This window comes from Exophiala mesophila, assembly GCF_000836275.1.
Source record: "Exophiala mesophila strain CBS 40295 unplaced genomic scaffold supercont1.4, whole genome shotgun sequence".
Taxonomy (NCBI): Eukaryota; Fungi; Ascomycota; class Eurotiomycetes; order Chaetothyriales; family Herpotrichiellaceae; genus Exophiala; species Exophiala mesophila.
In genome coordinates, this window is record NW_015622507.1 from 901,458 (window position 1) to 915,090 (window position 13,633).

Consider the following 13,633-nt stretch of genomic DNA (forward strand, 5'->3'; position numbering starts at 1 on the left):
ACAAAGGACTCTTTTTGCACAATGGGTCAGCCTCTGCCAACTCAGTGGGCGCGCAGTGAAAATCTCCCACAAAGCCCATCAATTTCAGCGCCTTCAGAGACGACTACTCCAATCCTTAATCATCTTCTCCCGAGCATGAGCACGCCGACCACGAGCACTCATCAAGGCACCCCCCCTTTCTCTCAGACCGACTCCCAGGATGCTCTTGGTCTAGCACAAACCTTGCAAGGCAATGAGGGGACTAACAACAACTCGAATCATTCTCAATACGTTCCCACAGATGAGGTCAGCTCTAAGAAGCGAAATGCCACAGAAGAACTTCATGTGTCAATCGGTTCCAAAAAAGTGTTCAAATACCGCAAGAGTTACGGCTCTGCCCCAGAAAAATCCCCGCTGAATGACAATCCACTTGATCGTTTGCCTCCTCTTACAGCAGCAGATGATTTCGCCCCATGGGCATTGGCAAATTCTTCCTCCTCAGAGCAAGCACAAAATCAGACTGTGAGCTTTAATGTCACTGGCCCAAACGGCCAGTCGGTGGTTGTTGCGGTCAACCTGAATGAGGTCGTGAATCACCCAAGCATTGCCGAGGTGATGAATTCTCCCGCTCAATCTGCCCTCGCCTCAGAAAGCGATCGTCCTTCTTCCACGAGCGACATCGCCGAGACCGAGCGAAAGAAAATCGGCTTCTTGGACCTGCCCCTCGAGATCCGTGACCGAATTTATGGTAGCATCTTGGTCGATGATGATCCAATCGATTTTTATGCTCGCTACAATCTCAGTCACTCGTCGGCACTGTTGCGGACTTGCAAGACAGTTCACAACGAAGCGACGGATGTCCTTTACGGCTCGAACAGCTTCCATTTCAAGCGTCAAACTCAGTACCGCGGCAAGTACTTCGAGGAATTCTGGTATGAAGTCGGGTATGAGGACGTTCGTCGGTTTTTCGAAACAATTGGGCCAGTGAATATTTCCAAGATGAGATACATATCATTAAAACTGACAGACGGCCTGAAGATCAACGAACCTGGGATGGTAGTGCCTGAGGATCAACTCAGATTTGTCACGGATCCGAACTTGCAACACGTCTTCAATCTCATTGGGAAGAACGCAGTTCTCGAGCGATTCGGAGTTATTTTCGGTGGCCGATGTCAAGTTAATCTAAGCGACTTCCATTTTTTGAAGGCCCTGAGCTCCATCAAGTGTTACAAGCTCGATATACTCTCCCAGTCGAAGAATAATGATCTTGGCAGCATGGTCAATCGAATTTCAGCCACTGTGCATTACAGACTCCAGGAGATCATGGTTGTTGCACGAACGGACACCGACACGGTCGACCAGGGCAAGAAGAAAGTGCGAGTCAAGTTGGCGTACGTACCCGATGACCAGATTTGGGGGTTTGAAGGTGGTTATTTTGGGTCTGGTGTTCGCTTGATTCTAGCCTGCTAGAGTTTGCAAGCACGGCCTACGGCCGAACAAGAATGTTGAGTATGGGATGTCTCTCGATTGGACCAACACGGGAATGCCGGTGTGGGTTACCAGATCAGCAAGAGTTACCATTTGATGGCAACGAGACTGTTCGGGTCGAGCGACTAGGTTGACAGCAGGATGCGAGAATGGAAAGCAGGAACCCAAAGATTGGTGAGACATCAATGAGGGATTATGGTCTGTGTCAGAACATACGAGAGAGGCAACCAAGCATGAGGCTAGATAGATGATAACTGCTAGTAGAAGCCTTTTTCATTGTTAAATGTGCATTTTCGCTCCTGTCGAGATGAGATGGCTGCCAAATGGTTTCGTGATTGTGAACTCACCAGGAGCGGTGGTCACGTGTTTGAAAATGTGGGCCAAATTGGCGCGATCCACGCAGGTGGGATAGTGAGATTTGCAACCATTTCGCTGAATCTTTGAATGATTGCATGTCTCACCCACAAAGGAGTCACTGCACCCAAGCATGTGACGAGATTGTTGGCTAAGAAAAAATACAGCAACTTACGTCACAGTACATGCATGTCAGAAAGTATAAAGATATTATAGAGGGATCATGTCGCTGTCGTTCCCGTAGGCTTGTGACAGTGGGAAGACTCTTTATGGAGCAAGCTGATGAACGCACAAACCTCGATCTCGAAATGCTCGAGTGGACCAGAATAGATGTTTTGAGTCGGATGAAGTGCCAACCCAACAAGGCTACAAGACGGGCTCTGAGTTTGATATCGCGCTGAAGGTGTCCACATTACATACGAACCTGCATGCATTTTTAACTGCTCGTGATCTTTGAGATTCGAGATCCGGTCGAGCGATAGAATGCTTGGTATCTGCATTGGAGGTTCCGAAACTCGAGTGGGAAATGGCCGATGGTGTCTCTGGTCCCGCAACAGCCGTTCAAAGTGGAGTGGGAGTTTATGTAGGTCCGTATGGAGTACGGAGTATGTGCCTTTGAGCAGAAGGTCTATCTTGCTTAAGAAATGGGCCCCTCGCCCCAGACACGATCATGGCACGGGCGGTGGTCGCATAGCAACAGGATTCTATGGAACAATCGAGGTAGAATTTTGGAACCATCTGGACGAACACATGGCATGAGCAATCATGAACAACAGCCGACGACCAAGGTTCTGGATCGGATGGCTCAAGTGTTCTGGAGGAGTTGGGCCAGGCGGGCCAGGTTTTTATTTGGTACCGGTGCACTGTTAGCTGTATGATCTGCGAGATGGTGCCTGCTTTCTTCTCGCCACATGGACAAGCGATGCTATGGATATCCAGCTATCGTGCTATCTTAAAACACAGTCAAATATGGAAGCACTGCCGTCTACCAAGAAGTCGGGGCGTGCCCTTCTATCGATAGGTCACTGGGGGAAGGGCCACTTGCATTGATTGAATTCTCTGAGGTCGATGGCAAAAAGCTGGAGAGATTGCATGGGTCCAAAGACCGATTTAATCTTAGTACAAGTACTCCGTAAAGGAGGAACGGAGCAAGCCCCCAGAAGAAAGCCACGGAGCTTGAAGTCGCGCTTGGATTATGATTTGAATTCGTGGCGCTACAAGGCTAGAGTGAACGGTCACCCTGGTGTGCTCCGTAAACAAGGTTGCCTGACAAGATTGCTCGCGATTGGCCCCATCCAGCCTTGGCTTCATTTCCGAAACCGCCCAGATCAACATTGGCAAATCCAGTCAACAGCCAACCACAGCCATCTGCAGGCTCAATAAGCTCTTCCAAGCTTTTGCACACGTTACTTTGTGTAGGGCGGCCTCGCAGTACCCAGGGACCCGTGCTGGACCATGGCCAGCAGTGACTGGCTAATTGTGGGATTGAACTGTGGCTGTAAGCGTCCATGGAAAATTGGTTCTAATACTACGGGCGGGAACTCGAAACATCATTCAACAAGGATTTGGCTGACCTAGACCATGCTAAGCTTGAGACGACTCCGCAAAGTTGCAACGCGTTCCCCCTGCCAACGGTCTGCAGGTCATTACAGAGAAGGAATAGTACACATGGAAATATGCGCTTCCAATACGGAGTACATGCGGTGTACGGAGTAGGTACTCACTCTTTCGCTGCAGAGTACATACGGAGTAGATGACAGGTCTAGAACAGACAACGAGTGGACATTAGTAATTACAATAGCAATCACTGCGCGAGACAAGCAGGCAGGTGTAAGAGTGAGCAGCGACTTCCCAAGTGGATTGAAAGAATCCATCCAGGCCTTCAAACCTCCAGACTGCAGCTGCGGAACCACTGTCACCAGATCAACCAAAGTGTTTGGTGGCGACCAGACGGCAAGCGCGTTGGATGTGGAGCGGCGCCTTTGAGAAGAACAACTTCCCGTGACATGCGAGGATGATCTCGTCGTTAATCCATCATGGACAAGCTTGAAGGATGGCATGGGCGATGACAGCATTCAGGCAGTGACTACCCGCAAAGGTTGGCGGACACAAATCTGGCAAGGAAAGCAAGCTGCTGCAAGCTGGCAGATTTTGGGAGATTTTGGGAGATTTTGGGCAGGAGCAATGGCACGAGTGGTTTGAAGCCCATGGCTGCGGGGTGCCACAATCTCGGCTGTAGACCCATCAGCACCAATCAGGCGACAATTAAGCTCGATGAGGCTGCGCTAGCCCCGTCCATTGTGGATCCCGCGATCAAACTGGCTGTCAACTTTCCCCCTGACGTCCCTCCACTCAGAGTCCACTCTGTGTACTCCCATCGTCGCCATCATGCCCACCAGTGCCACCATGACGCTAGTATGGGATTCCAATTTCCCTCGCGTTCCCCAGTCTTGATTATATCTATCAAGTCCAGCACGTTGCTTCTCTGTTCCTTTCCTTTCCCTCATCATCCCACAAACTCCAACTCCAGTCGCTCGTTAGCACCCACAACGCCGGTCCTTGTACCACTTACACTCATTTACAACCCTCAACCAAACAACCTCTATCCCGAGTCTCTAGTCTCTTCTCCAAATCCACCTCTATCCCAACAGCAAAAATGAAGGTCGCTGCTTCCATCTCCGTCTTGGCCCTTGCTGCCACCGCCGTCGCTGTCCCAGCCTGGCCCGAAGCAGAGACAACCACCACCACTACCACCACCACCACCCCAGGATGGCCCGCTAAGACAACCACCACCACTCCTGCTGCCGCCACCACGACCGAGGACGTGTGGGCTGACTGGGAGACCACTACCACTACTCCTGCTGCTATCACAACCACCACCACCCCCGCCGCCGCCAGCGAGACATGGGCCGACTGGGAGGAGCCATACAGCTGGACCACTACCATCGTCAGCACCATCACCACCTTCGTCCCCAAGCCCACCAACATTGTTCATGGCGGAAAGACCTGGGAGGTGACTGATGCCACCACCCTGACCATCACTGGCTGGCCCTTGACCGTTTCCGTTCCCGTCTACACCAAGGTCACTACCTCTTGCAGCTCCGTCCCCGTTGCTGCTGAGTCCACCTGGGTTGACTGGGAGGCTGCCCCCACCTCCAGCCCCGTTTCCCCCGATGTCTATGTTCCCTCCGGAACTGGCGTCAAGCCTGCTGAGTTCACCGGTGCTGCCAACTCCCTCGTTGCCAACGTGGGTGCTGGTCTTGCCGGTGTTGGTGCCATCGCTGCTTTCCTCCTGTAAATGGTGGACTGTTTAGGGTCGTGACGTGAGCCACACAGCTTCACTGCTGTAGGGTTCCCTGTCATTGCCCGCTTCTTGATTTCTTGATGCGGCGGGCTCAGGACACCAACAATGGCCCGGTCTGTTTGGAGCGTGATGCGACATGATATCTATGACGCATCTGCTCCGGGCTTTCGCAACGCGACAACATCTTCGTCATTGTTGGATTGTATGGATATCTTTTTGTACGACTTGGGGTGCAAGTCCATACGATTATCCTGGGCGTTGGTCATTAGTTAATGAAAGGTTTATTTTGTCATCACTGGATAGCATTGCGATGAGTGTTCTCGGGGTATCCAAAATGTGTGTATCTTCCGCATCACCACGGACCAAAAAACATTGGAAAACTATGCCTCGGACTTGTGTTCCATCCTGCTTTGTAAATATCGTCTACTGTTTGGTCGTCCAGATAACAATATGCCTTTTCGAGACCGAGAATGAACATGCAATGCCATCAGTAACGACGTTCCTACCTGATATGAACGAGTGAGCAGCTGTTCCCCACAAAGACCTGAGGCGTTGGAGGTGTGCTGAGAAGAGAAGTGCTGTTGGCACATGTGCCGAGTCCAGCCACCGCACACACTGTGAGTGATCACCTGACATGATAAATCTCAGGCGGAGAGATATACTGTTACGACTGTGGAGTTGGTCGAGCCAACAACATATATGCCACAATGTCCATGTCAGATAAGGGATGGCGTGACTTCGTACACAGTACTTAGTAACTGATATGTGGAATGTGGCGGTCGTTCGGAGACGTCTAGCTCTCAGCCAGGGTCCTTTTTCCGTCGTCCTTTCTTCCTCCCCGGATTTGTCTGGAGAGAGATCAATAAGCACCTTCCCTAACAACATCAGCCGGCATTGACTCGGATATTTCTTGGTATTGTATATAAGAAGTACTTGCACACAGATATACTGACCATGGAGACCGGCCCGTTTTCGGTTGATCCGAAGTTGTGTCTGGACTCTGCAGATATCTTACGATCCATTATGTTGATACAGCAAGTTCATCGCCGGGCCGCACGGTCGCAGGACGGTGCTTTCTTCAAGTCCGAGTCAAGACCGAGAAGTGGCTGAAATCCTATTGGTCCCAGCTCCGTGTTTTGTACGCGGTCCACCCGTGGGTGTCCCTTTTGTGTGTTGCACCTTCTGTGTCTGTCCAAACATACTCCGTAGTGCGCCTTCCATGATTGAGACGCCCACAGTCGCCCCAAGTCCATCCCCTCGTGCCCCCAAAAAACGACTCTGTACTCCGTAATTCTGGAATTCGCGGCTCAAAAAAACGTGTCCTATCTTTTCCTCCACACACCAACCAGCTCTCTCCTCTCTCCTCCTTGTCATCCCCTCTTCCCCTCGTCCCTCATTATTGGCACTATGTCATTTCCCCGTCTACCTACGGAGTAGTCACTCCGCTTGTCCGAGTATGGATGTACGTGCGTCGGAACAAAGCATTTGCTCGTCCTGTTCCTGTCTGGGCCCGTTGACTTTGGCGTCATGGCCGGGCTAGACAGCGTCCTCAGGTTGGTCGCTCTTCTGTCCATCACTAACCCAGCTACTTCGCGCTGACCTTACCTATCTGATTGTAGGCCGGCTAGAATGCCAGACTATGTGTCCATGACCACCTGAATATATCCATCCTAGCCTACACGCCCATTTACTACATGAATCACGTACACCATTTCGATCCTTTGCCAATTCAATCAGTTTCGCGTTCTTCGTTTCTTTTCCTCGTGCCTCGGTCCATACAACTCTCCACTCGCCGCATACCCTTCATACTTGCCCGTCCTTGGGCCAATTGTGCAATTCGTCATTCCTCATTCCAAGAGGACCAAATCGTTCCTCCTTTCATCCTGCGCATCATGTCTCCAAATAACACGGTCCAGGACTCAGTCCAGTCCGCCTCCCTGTCAGACCCAGAGACGTTCTGGGACAAGCATGCTAAAGAACTATACTGGCACAAGCCCTACAGCTCAGCGCTACGACAGACAACCAAAAAATTGCAAGGCGGTGTGTCACACCCACACTGGTCATGGTTTCCTGACGGCGAAATCAATACCACATACAACTGCGTCGACCGCCACGTCAAGGCTGGAAATGGTGACAAACTTGCTCTTGCCTGGGACAGCCCCGTCAGTGGCAGCAAAGAAAAGTATACCTATGCGCAGCTCCTCGACGAAGTGGAACTGTTGGCTGGTGTTCTACGGGAAGAGGGCGTCCAAAAGGGTGATGTCGTCCTCATTTACATGCCAATGATACCTGCTGCAGTCTTTGGAATCCTCGCCACTGCTCGGCTGGGTGCAGTCCATGCTGTAGTCTTTGGTGGGTTTGCTGCCAACAGCTTGGCCCAACGGATCGATGCTTCCAAGCCCAAGGTCATCCTCACCGCCAGCTGCGCCATTGAGGGCTCCAAAGGCCCTCTGGAGTACCGACCATTTGTCGAGGGAGCAATTAAACGAAGCAGCCACAAACCCAGCAAGACCATCATTTGGCAACGAGAAACGAGATGGAATCCTGTCAAAACGGAGGAAGGCCAAAGGAATTGGCAAAGCCTGGTCAGAAATGCTCGCGTGCGAAACACTCGGGCAGAGGCCGTTCCTATCAAGAGTACCGATCCTCTCTACATCATCTACACAAGTGGAACCACCGGCCTGCCCAAAGGTGTCCTGCGAGAAGCCGGTGGCCATGCTGTCGCTTTGAATCTGAGCATCAAGTACTTATTCGACGTCAAAGGGCCCGGCGATGTCATCTTTACTGGAAGTGACATTGGCTGGGTTGTTGGTCACTCATACATCATCTACGCTCCCCTTCTCGCTGGCGCTACAACCGTCATGTATGAAGGCAAACCCATTGGAACCCCGGATGCAGGCGCCTTCTGGCGATTGGTAGATGAGTACAAAGTCACGAGCTTATTCACCGCACCCACCGCCTTGCGAGCCATCAGGAAGGAGGATCCTCAGGACAAGTTTTTCAAAGCCCTTGGTGACAAAGGTCGTTTGAGACACTTACGAGCGGTATTCTTGGCTGGCGAAAGGTCAGAGCCGGCCATCATCACCCATTATCAGGAACTCTTGAGCAAATATGCGGCGCCGGACGCCCGTGTCATCGATCATTGGTGGTCAAGCGAATCTGGTAGTCCCATGACGGGTCTTGCTTTGCGGCCTGCAATTGGACTCGACCACCACAGCCGAGAACAACACAAAGCCCTTCAGATCAAACCTGGTAGTGCCGGAAAACCAATGCCAGGATTCGACGTCCGCATCGTGGACGATGAGGGCATTGAGGTCAAGCCAGGAAATATGGGCAACATTGTTCTAGCCACCCCACTCGCCCCCACCGGCTTCACCACGCTATTCAACGACGATGACAGGTTTTACAAAGGCTATCTGAAGAGATTCGAGGGTAAATGGCTCGACACTGGAGACGCCGGCATGATCGACGAGGACGGATATGTCCATGTGATGAGTCGGAGCGATGACATTATCAACGTTGCTGCACATCGATTCAGTACTGGTAAGCATCTTGTTCATTTTGGCCGAAAAACTACTAACGCGATATCAGGCGCGATCGAACAAGCCATCACATCTCATCCAGCTGTCGCCGAAGCTTGCGTAGTAGGTGTCCCCGACGCCATGAAAGGTCATTTACCGTTTGCATTCGTCGTTCCTTCCACGTCCCAAGACTCAAATCTCCCCGCAACCCCTTCGAAAGAGTTCTTCACCGAGATCAACAATATTGTCCGGTCACAGATTGGTGCCATTGCCTCGCTTGGGGGTATTGTTCAAGGCAAAGGGATGATCCCCAAGACTCGAAGCGGCAAAACCTTGAGAAGAGTGCTGAGAGAGTTAGTGGAGAACGGTGCCGAAGGGAAATTTGACAAGGAAGTCAATGTCCCTGCCACGGTCGAGGATAAAGAGGTCGTCGAAGTGGCAAGACAAAGGGTGCGGGAGTGGTTTGACGAGAGGAAGAAGCAGACCGGAAAGGCCAAGTTGTAATGGCAAAATACAACAGATCACTGTACAGAAAACTGCGGTATATCTACTCTCGCGCATGACAACGGCTTACCCAGATGGCGGTGCTGCGAAGAAGGGGGTAGATGGACGCTTTGGAACATGGGCGCTGCGAATGCAGTAACGGCCTAAAGGAGGAATTCTTTGTCAATCTCGCATTGCAAAGCCGTAAATAAGGTTTATGATTAGAGGATAGCTCCGCAAGCAGCGAAGCCATTGTCAAGGCGAATATTGACTGAACATTGAACATTGAACATTGAATATTGTGCACATGTCCCCTGTGATATTAAGGTCACGTGGCTCTCGACGTATACCATGGTATATCGTCATCAACGAAACAGTGACACCGGCGACAGGGATTTTATCCCAGACTTTGTGTGGCTCATAAGGGCTAGAACCATAGCATCCATGTCGAGATTGCATGACTAGTTGCTCAAGCTGCCGAATGCTCTCGAATCATAGTGAAGGTAATAAAGGGCGAAATGTGACGGCATCAATTCCGCGTCTCGCCTCCCCGTCCCCACGAGCCTCGATGCATATGATTGCTTAGCTAATGGGACCCTCCTACTAAGATTCATGGATTGGACTTATATCTGGACAAGAATGCACCTATGACTAGGCCCCAGAGTCCTGGGCGTGTTCGTCATTCATTAGGAGCCTCTTGCCGACCAAACCAGGACATGCTGACAAGTGTTGCAGATGCTCGGCCGAATATTTTAAATCATAAACCGAGTTCGCCGTTGAGAACATATCCGGGTCCCGGACCTTAACTAATAACATACATCTACCATATATTCCTCGTCCATGTCAGCGAGTCGCACACCCTCAACAAAAACAACACGACGTTACTCCACAACTCTTCTAGCAAGCATCACTATCATATTGTTCGCGGTCTTCATTTCAATAGTACAAGGATCTTTCGAAGTCGGAGATCTGGCACGGTCAATCATTGCCGCAAATCGCCTACTCTCGCCCCGGAACTGGACCAAAGCATTCTCCACGTGCCCCAGCGTCAACACAATGGCAAATAAAACGCCCGTGTATTTCGTGTCGCATGGCGTAAGTTCCTGTCCCAATTCTCTCAAGGGATTCATCTTTGGATCCTGCTCTTCTGTACCACTTCATGCACGATACAACATGATGCTAACATTTGAACTCTCAGGGCCCATCCACCATGTTCGATACAGCACATCCAGTCTACTCCCAACTAGAAGCTCTAGGTCGAGAAATTACCGAAAAGGTCAAACCATCCGCCATCGTGGTATTCAGTGCCCACTGGCAGGGCGAACGACCTAATACAATTCAAGTCAATGTCTCGGAGCAAGAGCCTCTGCTCTACGACTTCTACGGGTTTCCACGTCATTACTACCAGGAGAAATACCCCAACAAAGGATCAGCGAGTCTGGCGAAAAAGGTGATTTCTGCGTTGAACCAGGGTGGCATCCAAACGCAAGAGGCCCAGCGTGGTCTGGATCACGGCGTTTTTGTCCCTTTCAAAATCATGTTCCATCCGGATCGAAATCCCCTCACTATTCCTATCGTGCAAGTCAGTCTTTTCGACGATGACACAGACGCCGAAGCACATATCAAGCTCGGTCGCGCGGTGGAGAAGCTTCGAGAAGAGAATATCCTCATCGTTGCCAGTGGCATGTCGGTGCATAATCTCAGGCATTTGATGATGGGCCGCGGAATGGGGAAGCCAATGCCGTACGCAATCACGTTTGACGCGGCCCTGAAGGATGCCGCCGAGACGAAGCCTGGAGATCACAGAGACGGGGTCATGGTGGATTTGTTGAAGAGAGGCGATGCAAGACAAGCACATCCAACATTCGAGCATCTATTACCAATTCACATCGCCGTCGGCGCCGCGGGTCAGGATCAGGGCCGTCAAGTCTGGACAATGCCGGAAGGTTCGATGGCATGGGCGCAATATCGATTCGGTCAGGTCCACCCACAAGTTGAAAAGAGTGCGATGTAGAAAAGACCAGCTCGTAGAGGCATCATGATTTTCCAGTTATCTAGCTTGTGGCAGCCATATAGTATGTACAACGAAACGGCATCATTCGAGTGGTCCTGTAGCTTGCACTTTGGGATTTTTGTGCTTTGGCTGAACCCATGAGCCTTTCATAGCTGCTGGGCGAGTCCCAGCTATTCCGACTTGACCAACGTCGTCACTTTGTCTTCGATCTCCTTGTCTGAGAGTCCTAGAATACCTGGTTAGATTTAGCACACCCAGATGTTGATTTAATCTCACCTGCTAATGACTCAGACTTCTCTTTTCCAAGTCCTATTAATTTGTCAGAATTGTGCTTAATCATGCGTAGCTGCAAGCTAGTCCTCATACCATATCTTGCCCAGATCTTAGGTTCGACACCGGTGGCTTCTCGTATTAAAATCGGGGTGCTCGGGTTGTGATGTTTCATGGTAGGATAGGCTCGCTTGAGGAAGGATCTTTCAGGCTTCTGGTCAGTGACTCTATTCCCTCTGGAGTTCTTGTTGAAGGGGGTTTGGAAAGTACCTGGTGGCTTCGGAAGCAGGGCTGGAGCTGCACAAGTGGAAGCGCACCTCTCGCAGGCCCTGGGTGAAGGCGTATCTCGACGCCATGTCGGTCGAGCTTGTTGGTGGAGAATAAACGAGGCTTCACAGAGACATTGTCGGTTGCAACTCTCCTACGTCGCTATTGTCATTGCACGGGAGGTCGCAAGAGGTGATGAGCTTGGCGGAAACTGCTGCTTTAACAAAAATGATGAACAAATGCTAATTGACGGGTGGTGGTTGGTGGAGATGGAGGCTTGGCGAAACAGCGCAGGTCCATTATCACCTGACTCTAAAGTGGCCCTTCAACACCACTGAATGGCGCTTTTGGTGCATGAACATACCGAGATTAGCGGACTTGAGGGAAGAAAAAGAATGAAAGATAACTGGTACGGACAGGACCAGGGTGCCAGTGCGTGGCTCACCAACTTCTCCTCACACGGGATGCTCGTCCCTGTAGTCCCAACCCCAGAACTATTATTACTCACAATTACAGTTCAACGCAAGTTACAGGGAATTTTGGCAGTCCGCGCCGCCGCTTTTGGAGGGTTTCTTCCCTCGATGCCAAGATCGCCCGCCTGGTCATGTCCTCCCTGAGGGAGAGTCGCCAACAAATATGTATTGGAATACCTGGGTGCTCTCGCAGTTTACCAGAACTTTTCTGCTCTACTCTTGTCTCTTCTTTACGCTGCTGACTCTGCTTTACAAAGGTGAGACATACTCGAACTGGCGAGGGACTTGAGCTAATCAGGCAACAGCCTTCTATACTCCAATTTACCTCTGGATTGTTCGGAGGTACTTTCCACACCTACTACCTAGGGGACTTAGCTGCGACAGCCGCAGCATGCCGTTAGCGGTTGAAAGAAGGTCTCCTCGCTTGGCGAGAAAAGGGAGCGGACCTAAAAGATGAGCTATTTATGGGAGTAGGACAGAGTCCTAATCAGATTTCGAGTTGATAGCTAGGAGGGAGACGTACTTATGACTTTCTTTCCGTGGTGTAGGGTTTTTCTTGGGCTCGCAGATAGTTACTCCTTCGAAGACGCTAGGAAGGTATGTTGTTCGCAGAAACTATGGACACGAGGCTGTACCTGTACTTTTACAGGAGCAATCATGTCAGACACTAGGAGGTTCCCCGCCCCTAATCTATCTCCATCCCAGCTTCCTGGTTAAGATAGCTAGATAGACCTCAGTTCCCGCACCTCCTAGAACCTAGGAGGTCATCAGCTTCAACCTTTATTGTTTGACAGGTTGTGAGAGCGGAAAGGGCGCATTTAGCTGAGTGATTTCCGCAGATGCTACGATGCTCTTGGCACCCAGGTGTCAAACATTGCCCCTATCAAAATTCGAACGAGCCCAAACCAAGCCAGCAGAGCCTCTGAGGAGAGAAGTTCTGTCTGGCGAAGCCGATTGTCCATTTTCACCCTGCGCTCTGTCGTCATCGGGCGCGATTTTCGGAATCACTGTACTATATCCAGCTTAAATGAGATAGTAAATGAGAATTCCCCGGTCAAATATCGAAGTGCCCTTGTCGCCGGATAGCAGTCAAAAGCGGCGGGGCGTCCAGCCTCTAACCATTTGGCTATATAGCGCAGGTCCATTATCACCTGACTCTAAAGTGGCACTTTATCACCTCTAAGTCGCTGTTTTAGTGCATGAACATCACGGAGATTAGCGGACTTGAGCGAAGAAAAAGAGGGTAAGATAACTTGTACGGACAGACTAGGGTGCCAGGGCAGGTACGCACTCCGAAGTTGACTGGTGCGTGGGTAACCAACTTCTCCTCACACGGGTTGCTCCTCCCTGCACTTCCAACCCCAGAACTATTATTACTCACAATTACAACCGAGAAGATTTACTCTTCCTTATCCCAACCCGCTCCATCTTGGTCAACGAGAAGAGCACGACAAAGGTCATCAAGTCGCTGCTCACTTCG

General features: G+C 50.9%; 4 protein-coding genes across 4 annotated transcripts; 3 read left to right on the forward strand and 1 right to left on the reverse strand.

The window, feature by feature from the left end:
- Nucleotides 1-4,194: 4,194 nt before the first annotated feature.
- PV10_05553 (uncharacterized protein) lies at nucleotides 4,195-5,619 on the forward strand. The gene has a single exon (XM_016370236.1). The coding sequence runs from the start codon at nucleotides 4,478-4,480 to the stop codon at nucleotides 5,117-5,119; it is 642 nt and encodes a 213-aa protein (XP_016222529.1). The 5' UTR covers nucleotides 4,195-4,477; the 3' UTR covers nucleotides 5,120-5,619.
- Nucleotides 5,620-6,461: 842 nt separating this feature from the next.
- PV10_05554 (uncharacterized protein) lies at nucleotides 6,462-9,421 on the forward strand. Its single transcript, XM_016370237.1, has 3 exons — nucleotides 6,462-6,678; nucleotides 6,745-8,668; nucleotides 8,717-9,421. The coding sequence occupies exons 2-3, from the start codon at nucleotides 6,820-6,822 to the stop codon at nucleotides 9,148-9,150; spliced, it is 2,283 nt and encodes a 760-aa protein (XP_016222530.1). The 5' UTR covers nucleotides 6,462-6,678; nucleotides 6,745-6,819; the 3' UTR covers nucleotides 9,151-9,421.
- Nucleotides 9,422-9,688: 267 nt separating this feature from the next.
- On the forward strand, nucleotides 9,689-11,236 carry PV10_05555 (uncharacterized protein). The gene is made up of 2 exons (XM_016370238.1): nucleotides 9,689-10,224; nucleotides 10,328-11,236. The coding sequence occupies exons 1-2, from the start codon at nucleotides 9,970-9,972 to the stop codon at nucleotides 11,141-11,143; spliced, it is 1,071 nt and encodes a 356-aa protein (XP_016222531.1). The 5' UTR covers nucleotides 9,689-9,969; the 3' UTR covers nucleotides 11,144-11,236.
- On the reverse strand, nucleotides 10,957-11,938 carry PV10_05556 (uncharacterized protein). The gene is made up of 4 exons (XM_016370239.1): nucleotides 11,684-11,938; nucleotides 11,510-11,616; nucleotides 11,420-11,452; nucleotides 10,957-11,369 (listed from the first exon to the last, which is right to left on the reverse strand). The coding sequence occupies exons 1-4, from the start codon at nucleotides 11,767-11,769 to the stop codon at nucleotides 11,314-11,316; spliced, it is 282 nt and encodes a 93-aa protein (XP_016222532.1). The 5' UTR covers nucleotides 11,770-11,938; the 3' UTR covers nucleotides 10,957-11,313.
- Between the last annotated feature and the right edge of the window lie 1,695 nt (nucleotides 11,939-13,633).

Excerpts from the sequence above, each read along its gene's own strand:
- PV10_05553 (XM_016370236.1), top strand. The coding sequence starts at position 4,478 with ATGAAGGTCGCTGCTTCCATCTCCGTCTTGGCCCTTGCTGCCACCGCC.
- PV10_05556 (XM_016370239.1), bottom strand. The coding sequence starts at position 11,769 with ATGGCGTCGAGATACGCCTTCACCCAGGGCCTGCGAGAGGTGCGCTTC. Across the intron at positions 11,617-11,683 it reads CCTGCTTCCGAAGCCACCAG|ATCCTTCCTCAAGCGAGCCT; the intron begins GTACTTTCCAAA and ends GAAGCCTGAAAG. Across the intron at positions 11,370-11,419 it reads GAAGTCTGAGTCATTAGCAG|GACTCTCAGACAAGGAGATC; the intron begins GTGAGATTAAAT and ends CAGGTATTCTAG.
- PV10_05555 (XM_016370238.1), top strand. The coding sequence starts at position 9,970 with ATGTCAGCGAGTCGCACACCCTCAACAAAAACAACACGACGTTACTCC. Across the intron at positions 10,225-10,327 it reads TGTATTTCGTGTCGCATGGC|GGCCCATCCACCATGTTCGA; the intron begins GTAAGTTCCTGT and ends TTGAACTCTCAG.
- PV10_05554 (XM_016370237.1), top strand. The coding sequence starts at position 6,820 with ATGAATCACGTACACCATTTCGATCCTTTGCCAATTCAATCAGTTTCG. Across the intron at positions 8,669-8,716 it reads TGCACATCGATTCAGTACTG|GCGCGATCGAACAAGCCATC; the intron begins GTAAGCATCTTG and ends ACGCGATATCAG.